The sequence below is a fragment of the Nelumbo nucifera genome, chromosome 3 (genome assembly GCF_055504915.1).
Source record: "Nelumbo nucifera cultivar China Antique chromosome 3, China Antique-T2T, whole genome shotgun sequence".
Taxonomy (NCBI): domain Eukaryota; kingdom Viridiplantae; phylum Streptophyta; class Magnoliopsida; order Proteales; family Nelumbonaceae; genus Nelumbo; species Nelumbo nucifera.
In genome coordinates, this window is record NC_142651.1 from 92469241 (window position 1) to 92485882 (window position 16642).

Below are 16642 nucleotides of genomic sequence, written 5' to 3' on the forward strand. Positions count from 1 at the left end.
CTTGCAACCTGCAACTAAAAAGAAGCATGTGTACCACATAATCTTAGGCGAGCCCAAGAAGAATTTCAAAGAGCAATAAAGGTATTCTTTGCACACCTGTTGAAAGCACTTTTTGCAATTGGTAACTGATGCAAATCAGTGCAGGAAATGCAGTTCTACCATGAGGTTTTTTCATCATAAAAGAAATACAGGAGGGAAAATTTTGGTCCTACATAACCAAAGGCATTGCCACTTGGGGACCACTTCTTTCATGATAATGAAATATAGGAGAAAATTTTCTGACCTACATAAGCTAAGGTATTGCCACTTGGGGACCACTTTACACCAAATGCCCAGCTAAATGAGAGATCAAGTTGAACGATTTGCTGCATCAACAGAAATAGAGAAGAAAAACATAAAGGAAAAAACAAATGCATAAGCACATCTAATCTTATGATTCCAAATGATGATAGTCATTAAACACCCAACATTCACATGAGCCATGTTAAATATGAAAAGAACATATAAAATAAACCCCAATAAATTATATCCTACAGCAAAATAACTCTTCATAAAAAAGCATCTGTTCATAACAAAGGGTAAAATACAAAAGGTACAACTTAAATCTAGGACAAATTCTCTAATCAACAAAAGTTATTTTTCCCAATTGACACATGTTTCAGGAGTTACTCAATTAGGCTTCATCACAGATTATTCTGAAGGAATTTGAATTGATCCAATAGTCAGAGGATGGAGACCACCTTTTTTTTATTTCTTTTGAAGGATGGATGGAGACCACTTCTAATTCCATTATTCACAGAGCTTGAAGCTTAGGATTGGTTCCTCATGAAACTGTTAGTTCAGCTTTGATGGGAACTCTCCTGGAAATCCAGGTCTTCAGGGGTTGGATCCTTGGAGGCTCTTACAAAGATTCATGTAGACAATAAATCATGGTATATTGTGGTTCCATTGGCCATGTGACTGATTCAGGCTGGAATTTCCCCCCTCTGCAAGGCCCCTTTGACTGTTATACATGTTGGACTTCTCTGCTTAATGAGATTGAGGAAGACTCCCAGGATGCAGGTAATAGGCTGGATGCATGATACTTTGTATAGCAGTGTAACTAAAGCAACCAGGTGGAACCTGGGTGTTTTGAACTGGCAAGGCATGATTTGGTGTCTCATTTTTTTCATGCTTATGGCCGATCCCGTGCTGCTCAGCTTATGCCTTAAGTAAAAAATTTCGTTCTGCTATTGACCAAGAGAAAATAGTGAAAACTCTAAGTGACCCTCGCATAAAGGGTAGTATTCAATCAATGGGGATGGTGTCCAATGGGATTTATACTAATACAAGGGCATTAACTGGGTTCAAAATCCAATGACTAAAACGTATCCCAATGAGGGGGCCCTCATGGAAAATTCTTTTGAAAATTCTGCATGTAAGTAACCTCTGACCCTACAGGATACAGAATAAAAGAATACTTGAATAGACATATCCCAATGTTAATAAACAAGACATCCACCTAAATAATAAGCATGAATGTCAATTTACAAATTATAATGCAGAAATCATCTTCTTGTCAACATATTGAACTAAGCACATGCCAATGTGCATAAACAAGACATCCAAATAAATAATACCAAGCTTGAATTTCAATGTACAAATTGTAATACAGATATCATCTTCTTGTCAACATACTCAATTACGTCAGAAAAATATTAATATGAAGAGAGAAGAATAATAGAAATTGGACCTCCCCAAATTTTGAATCAGAAGAAACACTTGTTCCTGAACCCCTGGGCATCAGCCAGACACATAATATGGATAAGTTAGTACAAAATATCTCAACAGATTGATAAGTGCATAAAAGACAAACTGATATGCTCCTTCAATTTATTTAAACATACCTTGGGTCAACACCTTTGATGAAAGTGGAGAAAACTCGGCATTTTCCATCAGTAGATGTTGTTGCAAGAAGGATCTGCAGTTGATATTAGAGGATGAAAACCCAAAGCATAATACATGGTTTCCTTGACACCTAAACTAAGATTTGGAAGTGATAATCATGATGTACTACTTCTTGACAAAAGGAAATACAATTGAATCACTATCCATGGATCATAAAAGCAGCCCTTGATGGACAATATATTGGTTTTGCAAATTCAATTTTAAGTTACAATCCTTTGGAGAAGATTTCCCTTTTGTATGTTTGAGTGAAATGATTTAAAAGGTGTGCCTAGGCGCATAGGCAAGGCACATTTTAAGGTTTGCACCTTGCCTAGGCGGTTGGTGTAACACTTTCGAAAGGCACGCACCTAGTGAGCCTTGCACTTCAGCCCAGACATGCACCTTCTCAAGATTTGTGCATTTTGCTAATGTTGTTCATTCATCTTTTTGATACAAGACAATTTTAAAAGCCAAAAGAATTATAATTAAAATTACAGAACTTATCTTTTACGTACAAAATAATAATTAAAATTACAGAACTTCTCATGGGGCTTGGTACAAAGACGGCTTTTAGAATTTTTTTATCAGAAACAGCAAGTTTCATTAACTTATAAAAGATTAATACAAAGGCAACTTATAAAATTAGGAATGCAAAATGTTTAACATCACATTAAATATTTGAAGTAATGCAATTGGGAAAAAATAAAGAGCTTGAATGTTCCACATGCTTGAATATGTTTTATATGTTATGTTTGGTTTATTTTTACATTGTCATTTTGAATATGTTTTACATGTTATGTTTATGTACTTCAATTTTCTTTTGATTGAATAATCGAAAGTAACAGATTATACATTGAAGTTTCCCAAATAGACGTGTTAGATGCAGCCTCAATTACAAATAAGATTTACAATTGAGCCCAGGAAAGATGATCTTTATGCACCCCTTGTTTAGCTAAATAGTCTGCCAGCCCAGTAGCCGACCTCTTTTCCCACTGAATTCTTAGTTATATTTATAGTCCTCCATTTAAATCTTTTCACTGCCTCTCTACAAAACAGACTATGGTATCCAGTCCCTTCAACTATCAGCCTAGAATCCCCTTCAATTAGCAATCTTTCAAAATACAGCTCCCTTGCAAGCTGCGCTCCCAGCAGTACTGCTTGAAATTAAGCATGAATGGAATCCCCCACTCCTGCAGGGCCTGAACAAATGGCCAATATGTGGCCTTCGACAAGAACCCCCCCCCCCTTTCAACTAGTGATATGCATCCTCGTTTTTCTTAATATAAAAGATTTTTTATTAAAAATAAAGAAAAATGAGATTTTTCTTCCTCTTCTTCCTTCTCATCACCCCTCAGCATAAAGCCTCCTTGCGTTCGGGAGGCTTACGCGGTTACGCCTCTTACATTCTGAACTACGCCTCATGCCTCTAGGTAGTGGAATGCCTTGCATCACGCCTCTGTGTTTTAAAACATTGCTTTTGAGGCACTAAGCAATTAGGTGACTAAGCACTAAGCGCTCCATTGTCGCCTAGGTTCGCCTTGGTGCCTTGAAAACTATGTACCTTAAAGAGGAACCTACACTAGGAGTTTAAGATTAACGACCCTAGGGAGATGAAATATTTTTTTGGGCATTGAGGTGGCAAGGTGCAGAGGATCTTCATTTCACAGAAGAAGTATGTTTTGGACCTATTACGAGAAACAAGGAAACTTGGGGCAAGGCCAGCTGATACACCTATTGTTCAGAACCACAAGATGAATGCTTCAGATGGTGAGCCAGTTAAAGATGTTGGAAGGCATCAGAGGTTGGTGGGTCGGTTGTTATACTTATGCATGACACAACCAGATATCTCTTACGCAGTTAGTGCGGTAAGTTACTTACTTATTTGAAGGGACACCCAGGTAGAGGCATATTGTTTGTTGACCATGGGCATTTGAAGTTAGAAGCTTACGTAGATGCTAATTTGGAAGGGTGCCTAGATGACAGGAGATCCACATCAGGAGTTTGCACCCTTGTTGGAGGTAATCTGGTTTCATGGAAGATTAAGAAACAATCAGTTGTAGCAACGTCAAGTGCATAAACTAAATACTGAGCTATGGTACATGGTGTTTCAGAGCTCCTCTAGGTCTAGTCCATGTTAGGAGAGATTGGAATTGAGGCAAAAGAACCTATGATGCTATGCTGTGATAATCAAGCAAAAATTAACATTGCCCATAACCCAATTCAGCATGATAGGGCAAAGCATATAGAAGTGGATAGACATTTTATATAAGGGAAAAGGTGACATCCGGAGAGGTGTGCCTACCATATGTTGCATTTACTTACAGCTAACTGATGTTCTCACAAAAGGTATTGCAAGAAACAAGCTTGAGCATGACCTACGCAACTTAGGAATGTGTGACATCTGTTTCCAACTTTCAAAGCTCCTCTAGGTCTGGTCCATGTTAGGAGAGATTGGAATTGAGGCAAAAGAACCTATGATGCTATGTTGTGATAATCGAGCAAAAATTAACATTGCCCATAACCCAATTCAGCATGATAGGGCAAAGCATATAGAAGTGGATAGACATTTTATATAAGGGAGAGGGTGACATCCGGAGAGGTGTGCCTACCATATGTTGCATTTACTTACAACTAGCTGATGTTCTCACAAAAGGTATTGCAAGAAACAAGCTTGAGCATGATCTACACAATTTAGGAATGCGTGACATCTGTTTCCAACTTTAGGGGGAGTGTTGAGATTGGGCTGATAACATTTGTTTTTTGTTTATAAAGTTTAGTTAGAGTTATTGGGCCCAAGGGCCATTAGTTTATGTTTTGTTAAGAGTGTTTTCTTATGTTCTTTAGTAGTATCTGAGTTACTAAGGGTATACTTGTCATTGTATTCAGATTTTTTTATGTGTATATAAGACAGTGAAAAGGGCAGCCAGATCTTGTTTTTGGCTTTCTCCATTGCTTTTCAATTTCTCTTCTCTTCTCTGCAGAATCTTCTTTTCTTTCTTTTCTATCCCAGGTTTCATATCAGGTTGGAGTTATGCACTTTCTACTGGGGTTTCAGTATAGTGGAGAAGCAACATGAGCTGGCTCCAATAGAAATACCTGAATGTATTATAGAAAATATACATAAATTATACAGTATAACTATACTGTATATTTCTGCTAGTACCAACACTAGTTAATAACTATCAAAAGAAAAACTCTATTAACTTCACCTTCACTAAGTTTTTTTTAGTCACTTTGACCATAAAAAGTAGGATTCTTCTTTTGGAAAACTAAGAACTAAAATCCAATAGAATTATCTGTTCCCACTTACAAGATAAAGAAATAATGTGCAAGGACATCTAAATATTTCGTGACCTTCAAAAATCAAAACTATTATTTTCAAGGATGAATGCTCAAGTTAAAATCTTTATTTATAACATAATAACATGCTTATATGACCACCGGAAGAAAAATAAGAGTATATTTGTAAACTAAGAAAGAATAGAGGAGGGAGTATGAACATTATTAGGATGCCAGGCAACACCCGTCACAGAAGAATTATGCTTTTTCCTGATAAGTTTACTGACCCACCTGGAGTAGAGCAAGCATAAAAGAATTGTTAAAATTAGAAACTGCAACCAAAATAATTTGTTAAACTCAGAAACAGATATTAGAATCACAAAGATCAGTATTCACATTATTTAATCATTTACACCATATCCATACAATAATACAGGCTTTACTTTCATTGATGAACAATACACCATATGACCATATCACAAGTTTAGTAAACACAATTAAAGGTGTTAAAGGAAAAGTCATTGAAAGCAATATGCACAGCCCACATTACACACAATCACAGATCCTCAATGTTTTCAAACTAACAACCAGAAATATTTTTATGTTCTTTAAATTAAAGAATTTTATAGTGAACCATTAAATAAAAGGGAATGTTCTTTAACCAAAAGAACTTAATCAATCAAGAAATCTGGCTAACATTAGATACGTACAAGTTTGTACAGACAATACAACAGGAAAAGTCATAACACTTGTTTTTTTTTTTTTTTTGCTAAAAAAGTCAAACTGTTTAACAACTTATACCTAGAAAGCAAGGTATATGCCAGAGAGAAAACATCATTTTTTGTGCACTTTGAAAAAGAAAAAATGATTAGTTCATTTTACCTTCTTCTAATTTCATATTGCTGAATCTATGTTCAACAACACTGTCATACAGAAAGTGGTGTTTTCATCTTTTCGTTCTTTATTCTTCCTCCAAAATTTCTTTTTACTTAGCTCTAAATTCTCATAGTCCAATGTGCATAAATTGGCCCAACAGCGCTAACCAATCCAAACATAATTTTATGTGCATCTTTACAAGAGGTTTATAGCACTTAGCCACCTATATGTCATAGGAACTGCCCTATAAGATACATGAGCCAGTTTATCTCATGCCACAGGTACTTTTGGAGGAAAAACACTTGAAGCAGACCAACCCCACCTAAGTGACTTAACTCAAGTTCTATTAGGGTTTAAAAATTTTTTGATCAATAATTAGGGTTTAAAAATTTTTAGTTGGGGTTGAGTTAAGGTCAGAAAGATTGTGCTTTTCCTTGGGTTATGCTGGGCCTTGGCCTTAGGGGTCAACCCTTAGGCTTAGTTGTTCCTAGGCCAGACCTGATCCATCAAGAAAGCAAGTTCACAGAAATGTAAATTTGAGATTTAATAATATATTACAATAGATGATTGCTTACTTATATCGCATGATTGCAAGTATAATCCAACTCTTGTAAAGGCTCCTGTCAAAAGATAAATCTAGCAAAGGCAACTAAAAGTAACTACACAAGCCCCATGGTAGGAAAACAAACATTGAGAAATGAAATTATTTTTCAGTAAAAGCAAATAAAATCCTGCATCCAACAAATTAAACCCCAACAACTATTCTTGCCCCAGCTGCTGATGTGGACCAATTTGAGTTTCTCGTGACCTGTAGATTTGTACTTTAATCCTCAAAGTTGTTGATTCTTCCATATCAATAAGATACCAAATAGAAGTTTACTGATAACCATAAATACTTTACTAATGATTCAATAATATTACATTATTACTATTATTATTATTATTATTATTATTATTATTATTATTATTATTATTTATGTGAAAAATTAAAAGATAAAGATCATTTACCAAAAAACAAGTTAAAGATAAAGATAATAATTTCATAGAAATTAATGGCATCTTTAGTAAAACACCAGAATCAAGAAACAGAATAATGACATAATTTACAAGGGAAGAAGGAAAGGAAAAACACTATGTACCAATTATTCTCCTGCTCGTAGTAGCAAATACAAACAGTTTTAGCCCCACTTCCAACAGCAAACTTGTTTTCTGGAAAAAAAATATATATTTAACTCATAAGAACCACAATTGTACAAAACATTAACTGGTAAAAAAATGGCCTTAATGAGCAAATTTTCTAACACGGAACTATCAAATGCGATTCTGATGGAAGAATTCTGCTCCAATAATTGAATCCTTTTTTTTTTCTTTTTGATGGATAACATGAAACTTTTATTGAATTATGAGAAATAATAGGGACAAATGTACAAAGAGAAATGTTCCAAAAGCACCCCAGAACTACTATGAGGGCACTAGACCCCCTCCCCCATGCCAATCTTTTACTTGAGATGCAGCGTTATGTTATCTTATACACCATTTGTAGGCCCCCACAATAGATGCTCTCTGCTAGCCCCTTGTCATGCTAAAGCATCCAGCATTCTATTAGCTGTTCTATGAACCCAACTAAATGTGGCTCTTCAGTTCCCTTGCTAAGCTGGTCACTTCTATAATGGTGTGCCTATCGCACCAATGACCTTTTCTTTCATACTTCAGCCATTCAATGACAGTTAATGAGTCACCTACAGGTTGTGATAGATTAGAGCCTTCCTAACCTTCAGACCCGGCACTAGTGCCAACAAGTCTACCTTGATTTACTATGTCCCATAGGACCTGAAAAGATTGCCAAAATTGTGCCTTCCTTATTTCTGGGCAAAGTCCCTATCTCCACCAAACAAGGGTTGCCCAGGATGCACTCATCAAAAGTATTTGGTGGCGGGGGAGACTGTGTGCAACTGTTAGAGATTTTGGCATGGATTAGTTAGCAATCTGCTGCCAGCTTCTAATTATATAATCAACATTATAAGGTTCAAAGAGAGCTTTAGTCTTAACCCAAAAGGCTACCTTAGCTGCTATGTTTTCAATCAAAGCTTCAACTGTATGGCTTTCTCATTCAAAGTTCTGGCATTCTCAAATCGCCCAAAGAATGGCAGCTCTAGTACATCTCCATAGCATCTTTCTCCTATTCTTTGGGGGAAAAAGTTGTTATCAAAGAAACTAACCAAATAAGTAGAAGGGGACCACATGCATCCAAAAAGAATAAAAAAAATGCTCCCAAATTCCAGAAGCAAAAGGGCAGAAGATTAAAAAGTAAAGAGAAGATTCATTGCTTGACCAAGGCAACAAACATGGGGTGACAAGCACCAATTAGGACTCCTTTTCTGCAGATCCTCAGTAGTGTTGATCTTGTGATGAAAGACCTCCCAGCAAAAAGCTCTAGCTTTCAGTGGAGTGGGGCCTAGCCAAATAGCTTTAACCAGGAAGTCTATATTAGGACTTAGGCTTAGGAGAAGCAAAAGTTGGAAGAAAGAGGCACAAGAGAAGATGCCAGGAGAGTGAATCCAAACAAACACCCTTTAGTGATTGGATTAGGTCCATTGCCTCAGAGGTTTCACATTCCCTAAGACCCCTCCTCAATCCCAGGTCCCAAAGAGGTTTGGACAATGAGCCTGCCAGACAACAAAAAATAGATTTGTATTTTGTTTAAGGAAATAACAGAAAATGTGTGGGAAAACAGCTTTTTTTATAGTCATTGGAAAGTGAACCAGCTGGGAATTGAACTCGGGTATGTACCATGGCAGGGTACTATTCTACCACTAGATCACTGGTGTAGGACAAGGGATTTGATTAAAAATAGACAAGGCAAACAAATCTCCTATAAACTGAGGTGGGAAAAAGGAAAAAAAAAAAAACAAAGAATTACAAATGCAAATATGGCTCCTGTGTCAATAATTTAAGGTCAATACAGTTCACATCTCACTCCTCTTCAAAGGCTGTCAACTAAGGATTAGAAATTTTCTACACCCAGCTAGATGAGACGATTAGCCTTGATGCCAGTTACCTCAATGTGTATCTAACAAGTCCCCTACTCAAAAATCACCCCTCCAGGTCCATGTATGCATGTATGTGTGTGTATATAACTCATTTTAGATTCACTCTATTATAAAATCTATAACAGAAAAGGCAAAAGATACTGATACCCCCATCCCCAAGTTTGAAACCTATTAGAGCCACAAGTTTTTTTGTACCCTTAATTGTTTCCAAAGAGGCAAAAACTCATACCATAAGAAGAGTTTACTGCCTACAAAACACACTAACATGAGGTTCCTACATATTAGAAAACCACCACAGCACCATCTTCTGCTAAAGAGACAAATCCTCCTGATGGAACTGCCACAATCATTTCCACTGATGGCCTTACATCAAATCCATCTTTTTAAAAGACCACAACTCAAAAGCTTTGTCCCAACATATCCACTTCCATTTAACGAGAAATTCTTATTTTCAAAACCTGCTTACTAAAGAAATCCATTTGAATCTTCTAACTTCTTAGAAGTCTAGGCCATCATTCACTTTTCTCAAAAGCAATGTTCAGAGAACCGGGTTGGACATTGACCCAGAAAGGGAGGAGGTTCAGACGTCAGAGGTTCAACCTTGGTTAAACCATGATGATGTATATATATATATATAAAGAGAGAGAGAGAGGGAATAGCTCTCCATGATTTCTGGAGTATTTATTGAACGAAATGCCCTGTTTTTGAATTTAGTCCATCTCTACTTTGAGGGTAGAAACTGTAATTTGAATACAACTTAAATAGGTCAATCGATTATAACATAATTAAATACTAAAAATTTAAAAATATATAAAAATACAAAAAAATAGACACATATCTAATATATATTAGTCATATTAAACAAAAATAAGTGTAATAAATAATAATTATTTTTATTAATAATGTAAATAAAATACAAAATTTAAAATTGATCTAAAAATGAAACCATTTTCCTATCTAGATGGTGAGCCAATTGTCCAACCTTTTGGACCAAATGGATCAACTCATGATGTCATAATTAAATAATATATATTTAAAAAGTAGAAACATAAAAAGTACAAAAGAACTATAGAAATTTTGTAGAAAACATTTGAGCAAATCTCTAATATTATATATTCATCATATTAAACAAAAATAAGTGTGAAAAAATAAGATTTGTTTTTACTATAATGAAAATGGAATACAATAAACTTGACCCAAGAGCAAACCAATTTTTCTATCCATTCAAGTGGTGGGGCAATGGTTCAACCTTCTAGGTCAAATGGATATACCATGATGTCATAATTAAATAATAAAAATTAAAAAAGAAATACAATACATCGTAAAATTAGAAATAAAATTTATTTTTAAGTATTCATCATATTAAGAGTATAAATGTAATAAATAAAAAATATTTTTGTTAATGATGGAAACAAAATACAAAAATCAAGGAAAAAAGAGAGTTAATGTCTAACTTGTGACCCCACTAACTAGGTCAAACTGTTCAATGGTTTAAATAGTTAGGTCCCATATTGTTGATTGAAGTAAATGGTTTTTTGAAAGCAAGCAATTTGATGATAAATGAATCCAAAATACTGATCTAATGGGTCAACTGGTTGACTAGTTAATTTGACCATGAGATAGAAAACACTAATAGTATTTTTTATGGATAGATAGAAAACACTAATAAAAGACCAATGTTCTAAAAATCAACAAAACCACATTCACTCATAGTCAAAAAGTGAAGTTGTGATGTCATAAACAAATAATAAAAATAAAAATATAGAAAACATTATAAATTTACAAAAAAAAGTTAAAGCATGCCTTGAATATTATATATTCATCATACTAAACAAAAATACTTCTAAAAATATGAGAATTATTATGATTAATGATGGAAATAGCTAAAATACAAAAAAGAATAAAGAAAACAAATGTCACATCCATAGCCCGTTGACCTAGTCAAATAGGTCATATGTTTCACCAATACACACCATTCTTTGAATACTTATCTCTATTACATGAGTTCTGATAAAAACATTAAAATTATTATTACTATTGTTGTTTTTTTGTTATTGTGTTTTATTATAATACTGTTGGTTTTGTTATTGTAGAGAACACTGATGTGGGGGGCCCCACGGCGTGGTCCCCACTGTGTTCGTATGACAGCACATGTAACCTTTGTTAGTTATGTCAGTGTTAGTTGGTAGTTATCTTAGACAGCTTGTTATTTCAGTTTATTATTAGTTTTATTTGCCATGTAAGCATTAAGGGAAATTCTGCCCTTTCCTACATTTAGTGAACATAACCTATAAATATTAAGAGAGTGGCGGCAGCAGATTCATTCGATCTGTCCCTCCTTTCAAAACCCTTGTGTACTTCTGCTTTCTTCTCCTTTCTTCTCCGTCTTTCCTCTACTTTTCTCAATCCGAAATCTTTTGGAATTCAAGACTGACTGTAGTCTTGATCGACTACTTGGTATCAAAGCCTATCTAGGGTTTCTCATGTGAATCTAGTCCAGCCGACCACATGAGAACTGTCTAGGGCTGGAAGTTTACAAAGGACTGTTCATTGGCTGATTCTTGGAGGTTACCAGAAACGTTTAGCAGCTGTCCGAAGACTTGTAGAGGCTTGGAGAGTGTTTTGGTAATCAGGAAGTATCAGAGAAGGTTAGGGTTCAGGCCACGATTGAAGGTAGCGATCAGAGTTTTCTGGGTAAGTCTTTATTTTTCCCTTGAGATTGCTGTCAGTCAAGATAGGTTGGACCTATCTAGGAGGAGCGGCCGAACTCTCCTATTTTTTCTCAGAGGTGATCAGTTTTTAGGGTTTGTCATTAACCCTACGGCTAGACTTGACTGTGAATTCTTTTGGAAGGTGCTGCTGAGCACTGTTTATGTTCTCACAAAGGTTTTCCTAACCCTACAATTAAAACCCTAATTCTGCTTCAGCATTACAGATTGCTTTCTAAGTGGTTTTCAGACCTGTTTTGGCTTCTGAGCTTGTTTTGGGGGGTGAGAACTGTTATCAGACTGCTTATATTGTGATTGCCGATTGGTTTCAGATCAGATCTGAACTGATTTCATACAAATTTCTGATTGTGATCAGTTGTTTAAGTGCTGTTTTCTATTGCAGTAACCCTAATAGTTCTTAACTACTGATTCTTAACCAAGAATGGAGTTAAAAAATCAGGGAGAAGGTGTTTTTGGGAACAACAACTCTGGTAGTATGTCTGAGACTGCGTTTCAGATTACAACTGTGAGATTTGACGGATCCAATTACTTGGAATGGGCCCAATCAGCCATGATGGCTATTGGGGGAAGGGGAAAACTTAGCCACCTATTGGGAGATGTGAAAAAACCTTCCAAGGAGAACCCAATGTAATACCAAGTGGGTTCAGGAGAACTACTTGGTTATGATATGGCTGTGCAACTCTATACAGCCACATATCAGCCGAAATTACTTGTGGGCAAAGACAGCCAAGAAGATACGGGATATCATGAAAGAGACCTACTCCCAACCCCTTAATGTTGCTAGAGCCTATAAACTGAATTGTGAGGTGAATAACCTTAAACAAGGAGAGAAACCAGTCTATGTTTATTTCTCTACCTTGAAATCTCTGTGGCATGAAATTGACCATTTGGAGACTCTTGAGTGGGAAAGTCCAAAAGATGCACAGACCCATAAAAAGCAAGTCGAGACCATTAGGGTGCTTGAATTTCTGGCTGGCCTGAATTCAGATTATGACATTGTGAGACAGCAGATACTAACAAGAGACAGTGTGACCCTATCTCAAGCCTACTCTTTGGTGCATAGTGAAGAGACCAGGAGAAAGGTTATGATGCAACATCAGCCCTTCCCCCCAGCCCTGGCAGCAGTTAAACCTAAGTCTGGGGGTGATATAGAAAGGGACATGAAGAAAAGATAAACGGGACCTAGTCTGTTAACATTGCAAGAAACCCAAGCATACGAAAGATACATATTGGAAGTTGCATCCTCATTTAGTCCCAGCAAAACTGAGGAATAAAGGGGTAATGCTCATATGGCTGTGAATACTGATTCTGCATCCTCGTCGGGCACAAAAGGCACGCCCCTAGATACCTTAGCTGCTGTTCGGGCTGCCCTAATACAGTTGGAAAAGGAGGTTGGGAATTCAGCTCAATCATCTCAATCACCATTAGCCCCTGTCACATCAGCATTTGCTCATTCAGGTACTCGGGCCTCAGCTTACCATGCTTCAGCTCCAGGTAACACTGAACATTGATGGGTAATAGACTCAAGTGCATCTGACCATATGACTTAGCTTGCCATCACTGTTCACTACTTATCACTTGTCTTCTGGTAGAAATAAAGTATCCATTGCTGATGGCTCTCTTGTTCACATTTCTGGCAAGGGTGACATCAAGTTATCTGATACTATCTCTTTATCCTCAGTCTTGCATGTTCCTAAACTTGATACTAATTTGCTTTCAGTCAGTAGTATTACAAAACATCAGAACTGTTCAGTAACCTTTTTCCCTGACCGATGTGTTTTTCAGGACTTGGAGACGAGGAAGGTGATTGGGACTGGCCGTGAGACGAATGGGATCTATTTGCTTGGAGAGAGTTCTCATTGGAAAGAGCTTGTGGATAAGAAGTCTTTTGTTTCTCAGTCTGTGAGTCCGGTTATGCTCTGGCATAATCGATTAGGTCATTTATCTTTTCGGTCTTTGAAGAGTCTGTTTCCTACTTTATTTGAGTCTGTTGAGATGTCAAATTTGAGATGTGAGAGTTGTTAGCTTGCCAAACATTGTAGAACATCTTATTCCTTGAGTAATAAAAGAAGTAGTAACTCTTTTGATATTGTGCATATCGATGTTTGGGGGTCGTATCACATCCCTTCTATGGGTGGGTACAGATATTTTCTGTTGTTTGTTGATGACTATACCCGGTTTTCTTGGGTCTACCTTATGCGTTCTCGAGATGAGGTTCCTGCTCTGACCCAAAACTTTATCAGATGATTTTAACCCAGTTTGGGGTCAAAATCAAAGTTCTCCGATCTGATAATGCAAAAGAATACTTTGCCAAGCCATTGGCCTCTTATCTACTCGATCATGGGGTTATACACCAGAGCACTTGTCCTTGTACACCACAACAGAATGGGGTTGCCGAGAGGAAGAATAGGCACATTTTGGAGGTGGCTAGAAGCATTATGTTTACCTCCAATGTGCCTATCTGTTTCTGGGGTGATGCTATCCTCACAGCCGTGTATCTCATTAATCGGGTTCCTACACGGGTTCTTGATATGAAGCCTCCGTTTACCCTTCTATACCCAGACGAGGAATTGTTTACTGTTCCTCTTAAAACCTTTGGTTGTACCTGTTTTGTTCAGCTTCTTGGACCTCATCATTCCAAATTTGACCCCAAGGCCTCCAAATGCATTTTTCTCAGTTATGCACAAAGTCAAAAGGGTTATTGCTGCTATGATCCTGTTTCAGGGAGGAGATTTGTCTCGATGGATGTCACCTTCTTTGAGGAGGCACCCTATTATCCTAGGGTTTCTCCTCAGGGGGAGAGTAGTGAGAATTTGGGTCTTTTTCCTCAGGGGGAGCGCAGTGAGAGTGGGGTTAACTCATCTGAGGTTGTTCCTTTACCCATTCCATTGAGTGATGAAGGCTGTAATGGTGAGGGTTGTCAGAGGGATCAGGAGTTGAAAGTCTATCACAGGCGATGCAAGCAGGTTGATCTCGGTCATCAACAGTCCAGGCCAGCCCCAGTTCCTTCTGCGGATCCAGATCCAGGTACTACAGTCCCAAGGCCCACTGAGATACCTTCCACTGTTGCTACTTCCCCTCCTTCTGATGACCTTGACCTCCCTATTGCAGTCCGTAAAGGGAAACGGCGTTGCACCACATCCACAGCTCACTGTATTTCCTAGTTTCTATCCTATGATCGCCTGTCTCCCTCTTACATGTCCTTTCTCACTTCCATTGCTGATATTCCTATCCCCATAACAGTGCAAGAAGCCTTATCAGTTCCAGAGTGGAAAGATGCAATGAAAGTTGAAATGGATGCCCTTTTGAAAAATAATACTTGGAAGCTAGTTGACCTACCCAAAGGAAAGAAACCAGTTGGATGTAGATGGGTATTTACTGTGAAACATAATGTTGATGGCTCCATTGAAAGGTACAAAGCCCAGTTGGTTGCAAAAGGGTTTACTCAGACTTATGGTATAGACTACTTGGAGACTTTTGCCCCAGTAGCCAAGATGACCACTATTCGAGTTCTATTAGCCCTTGCAGCAAGTTACTCTTGGCCCTTGTTCTAGATGGACGTTAAAAATGCCTTTCGGAATGGAGACTTACAGGAAGAGGTCTACATGCAGTTGCCCCCTGGATTCTATGATACAGAGACAAGTAAGAAGGTTTGCCGACTGAACAAGGCATTGTATGGATTAAAGCAGTCCCCTAGAGCTTGGTTTGATAGATTCAGACTAGTCCTTGGAAAATTCGGTTATGTACAGGCCCAGTCAGATCATAAACTGTTCGTTAAAAGAGTGAACTCTTCTTTGACCTTGCTTGTTGTATATGTGGATGATATTGTAGTGACAGGGAATGATAATAGTGAGATTGAGTCCCTCAAACAGTTCCTTCATCAAGAGTTTGAAGTGAAAGATCTTGGTGCACTGCGATATTTTTTGGGTATTGAGGTTGCTAGATCTAAACAGGGGATCTTTATCTCTCAAAAGAAATTTCTAGATCTGTTGGCGGAAACTGGAAAGTTAGGTGTCAAGCCTGCCGATACACCCATTGAACAGAATCACAAGATCAGTGCAGAGGGTGGAGAGCCTCTTGAAGACAAAGTTATGTTCCAACGGTTGGTTGGAAAGCTCCTATATCTTTGCCTCACACAGCCAGATATCAGTTATGCAGTCAGTGTTGTCAGCCAGTACATGCATTCCCCTAGAACTACTCATCTTCTTGCAGCTGAGAGAATATTAGCATACTTGACGAGATGCCCAGGTAGAGGTATACTGTTCAAGAACAATAATCACATGAAGGTGGAGGTCTATATAGATGTTGATTGGGCTGGGAATGCTGATGACAGGAGGTCTACCTTTGGATATTGTGCCCTTGTAGGAGGTAACCTTGTCTCTTGGAGGAGTAAGAAACAAAGTGTTGTTTCATGCTCTAGTGCCGAAGCTGAATACAGGTCAATGGCTAATGGAGTGGCTGAAATCCTATGGCTGAAATCACTACTTAAAGAGTTGGGTATTGATTATGAGAAGCCCTTGATGTTGTATTGTGATAATCAGGCGGCTACTAATATAGCTCACAATCCGGTGCAGCATGGCAGAATTAAGCATATCGAAGTTTATCGACATTTTGTCAGAGAAAGGGGTCTCATCACAAGAAGTGTGTCTCCTGTATATCACCTCCAACATGCAGCTCGCAGATCTTCTCACCAAGGTTGTTCCAAGGAAGAAGTTAGAGGCAGACCTATTCAAGTTGGGAATGACAAATATCTATTCCCAACTTGAGGGGGAGTGTAGAGAA

At 37.5% G+C, this 16642-nt stretch overlaps 1 protein-coding gene across 2 annotated transcripts in view; it reads right to left on the reverse strand.

Moving 5' to 3' along the window:
- LOC104609009 (actin-related protein 2/3 complex subunit 1A) overlaps positions 1-16642 on the reverse strand; it is a 39979-nt gene that overhangs the window by 3800 nt on the left and 19537 nt on the right. For both annotated transcript variants that reach the window (XM_010275176.3, XM_088899559.1), the window contains 5 exons: positions 7221-7290; positions 5427-5496; positions 1887-1960; positions 1733-1775; positions 284-365 (listed from right to left, as the gene is read on the reverse strand). In XM_010275176.3, coding sequence (XP_010273478.1) covers positions 284-365; positions 1733-1775; positions 1887-1960; positions 5427-5496; positions 7221-7290 — 339 coding nt within the window. The remainder of the gene's footprint in view (positions 1-283; positions 366-1732; positions 1776-1886; positions 1961-5426; positions 5497-7220; positions 7291-16642) is intronic.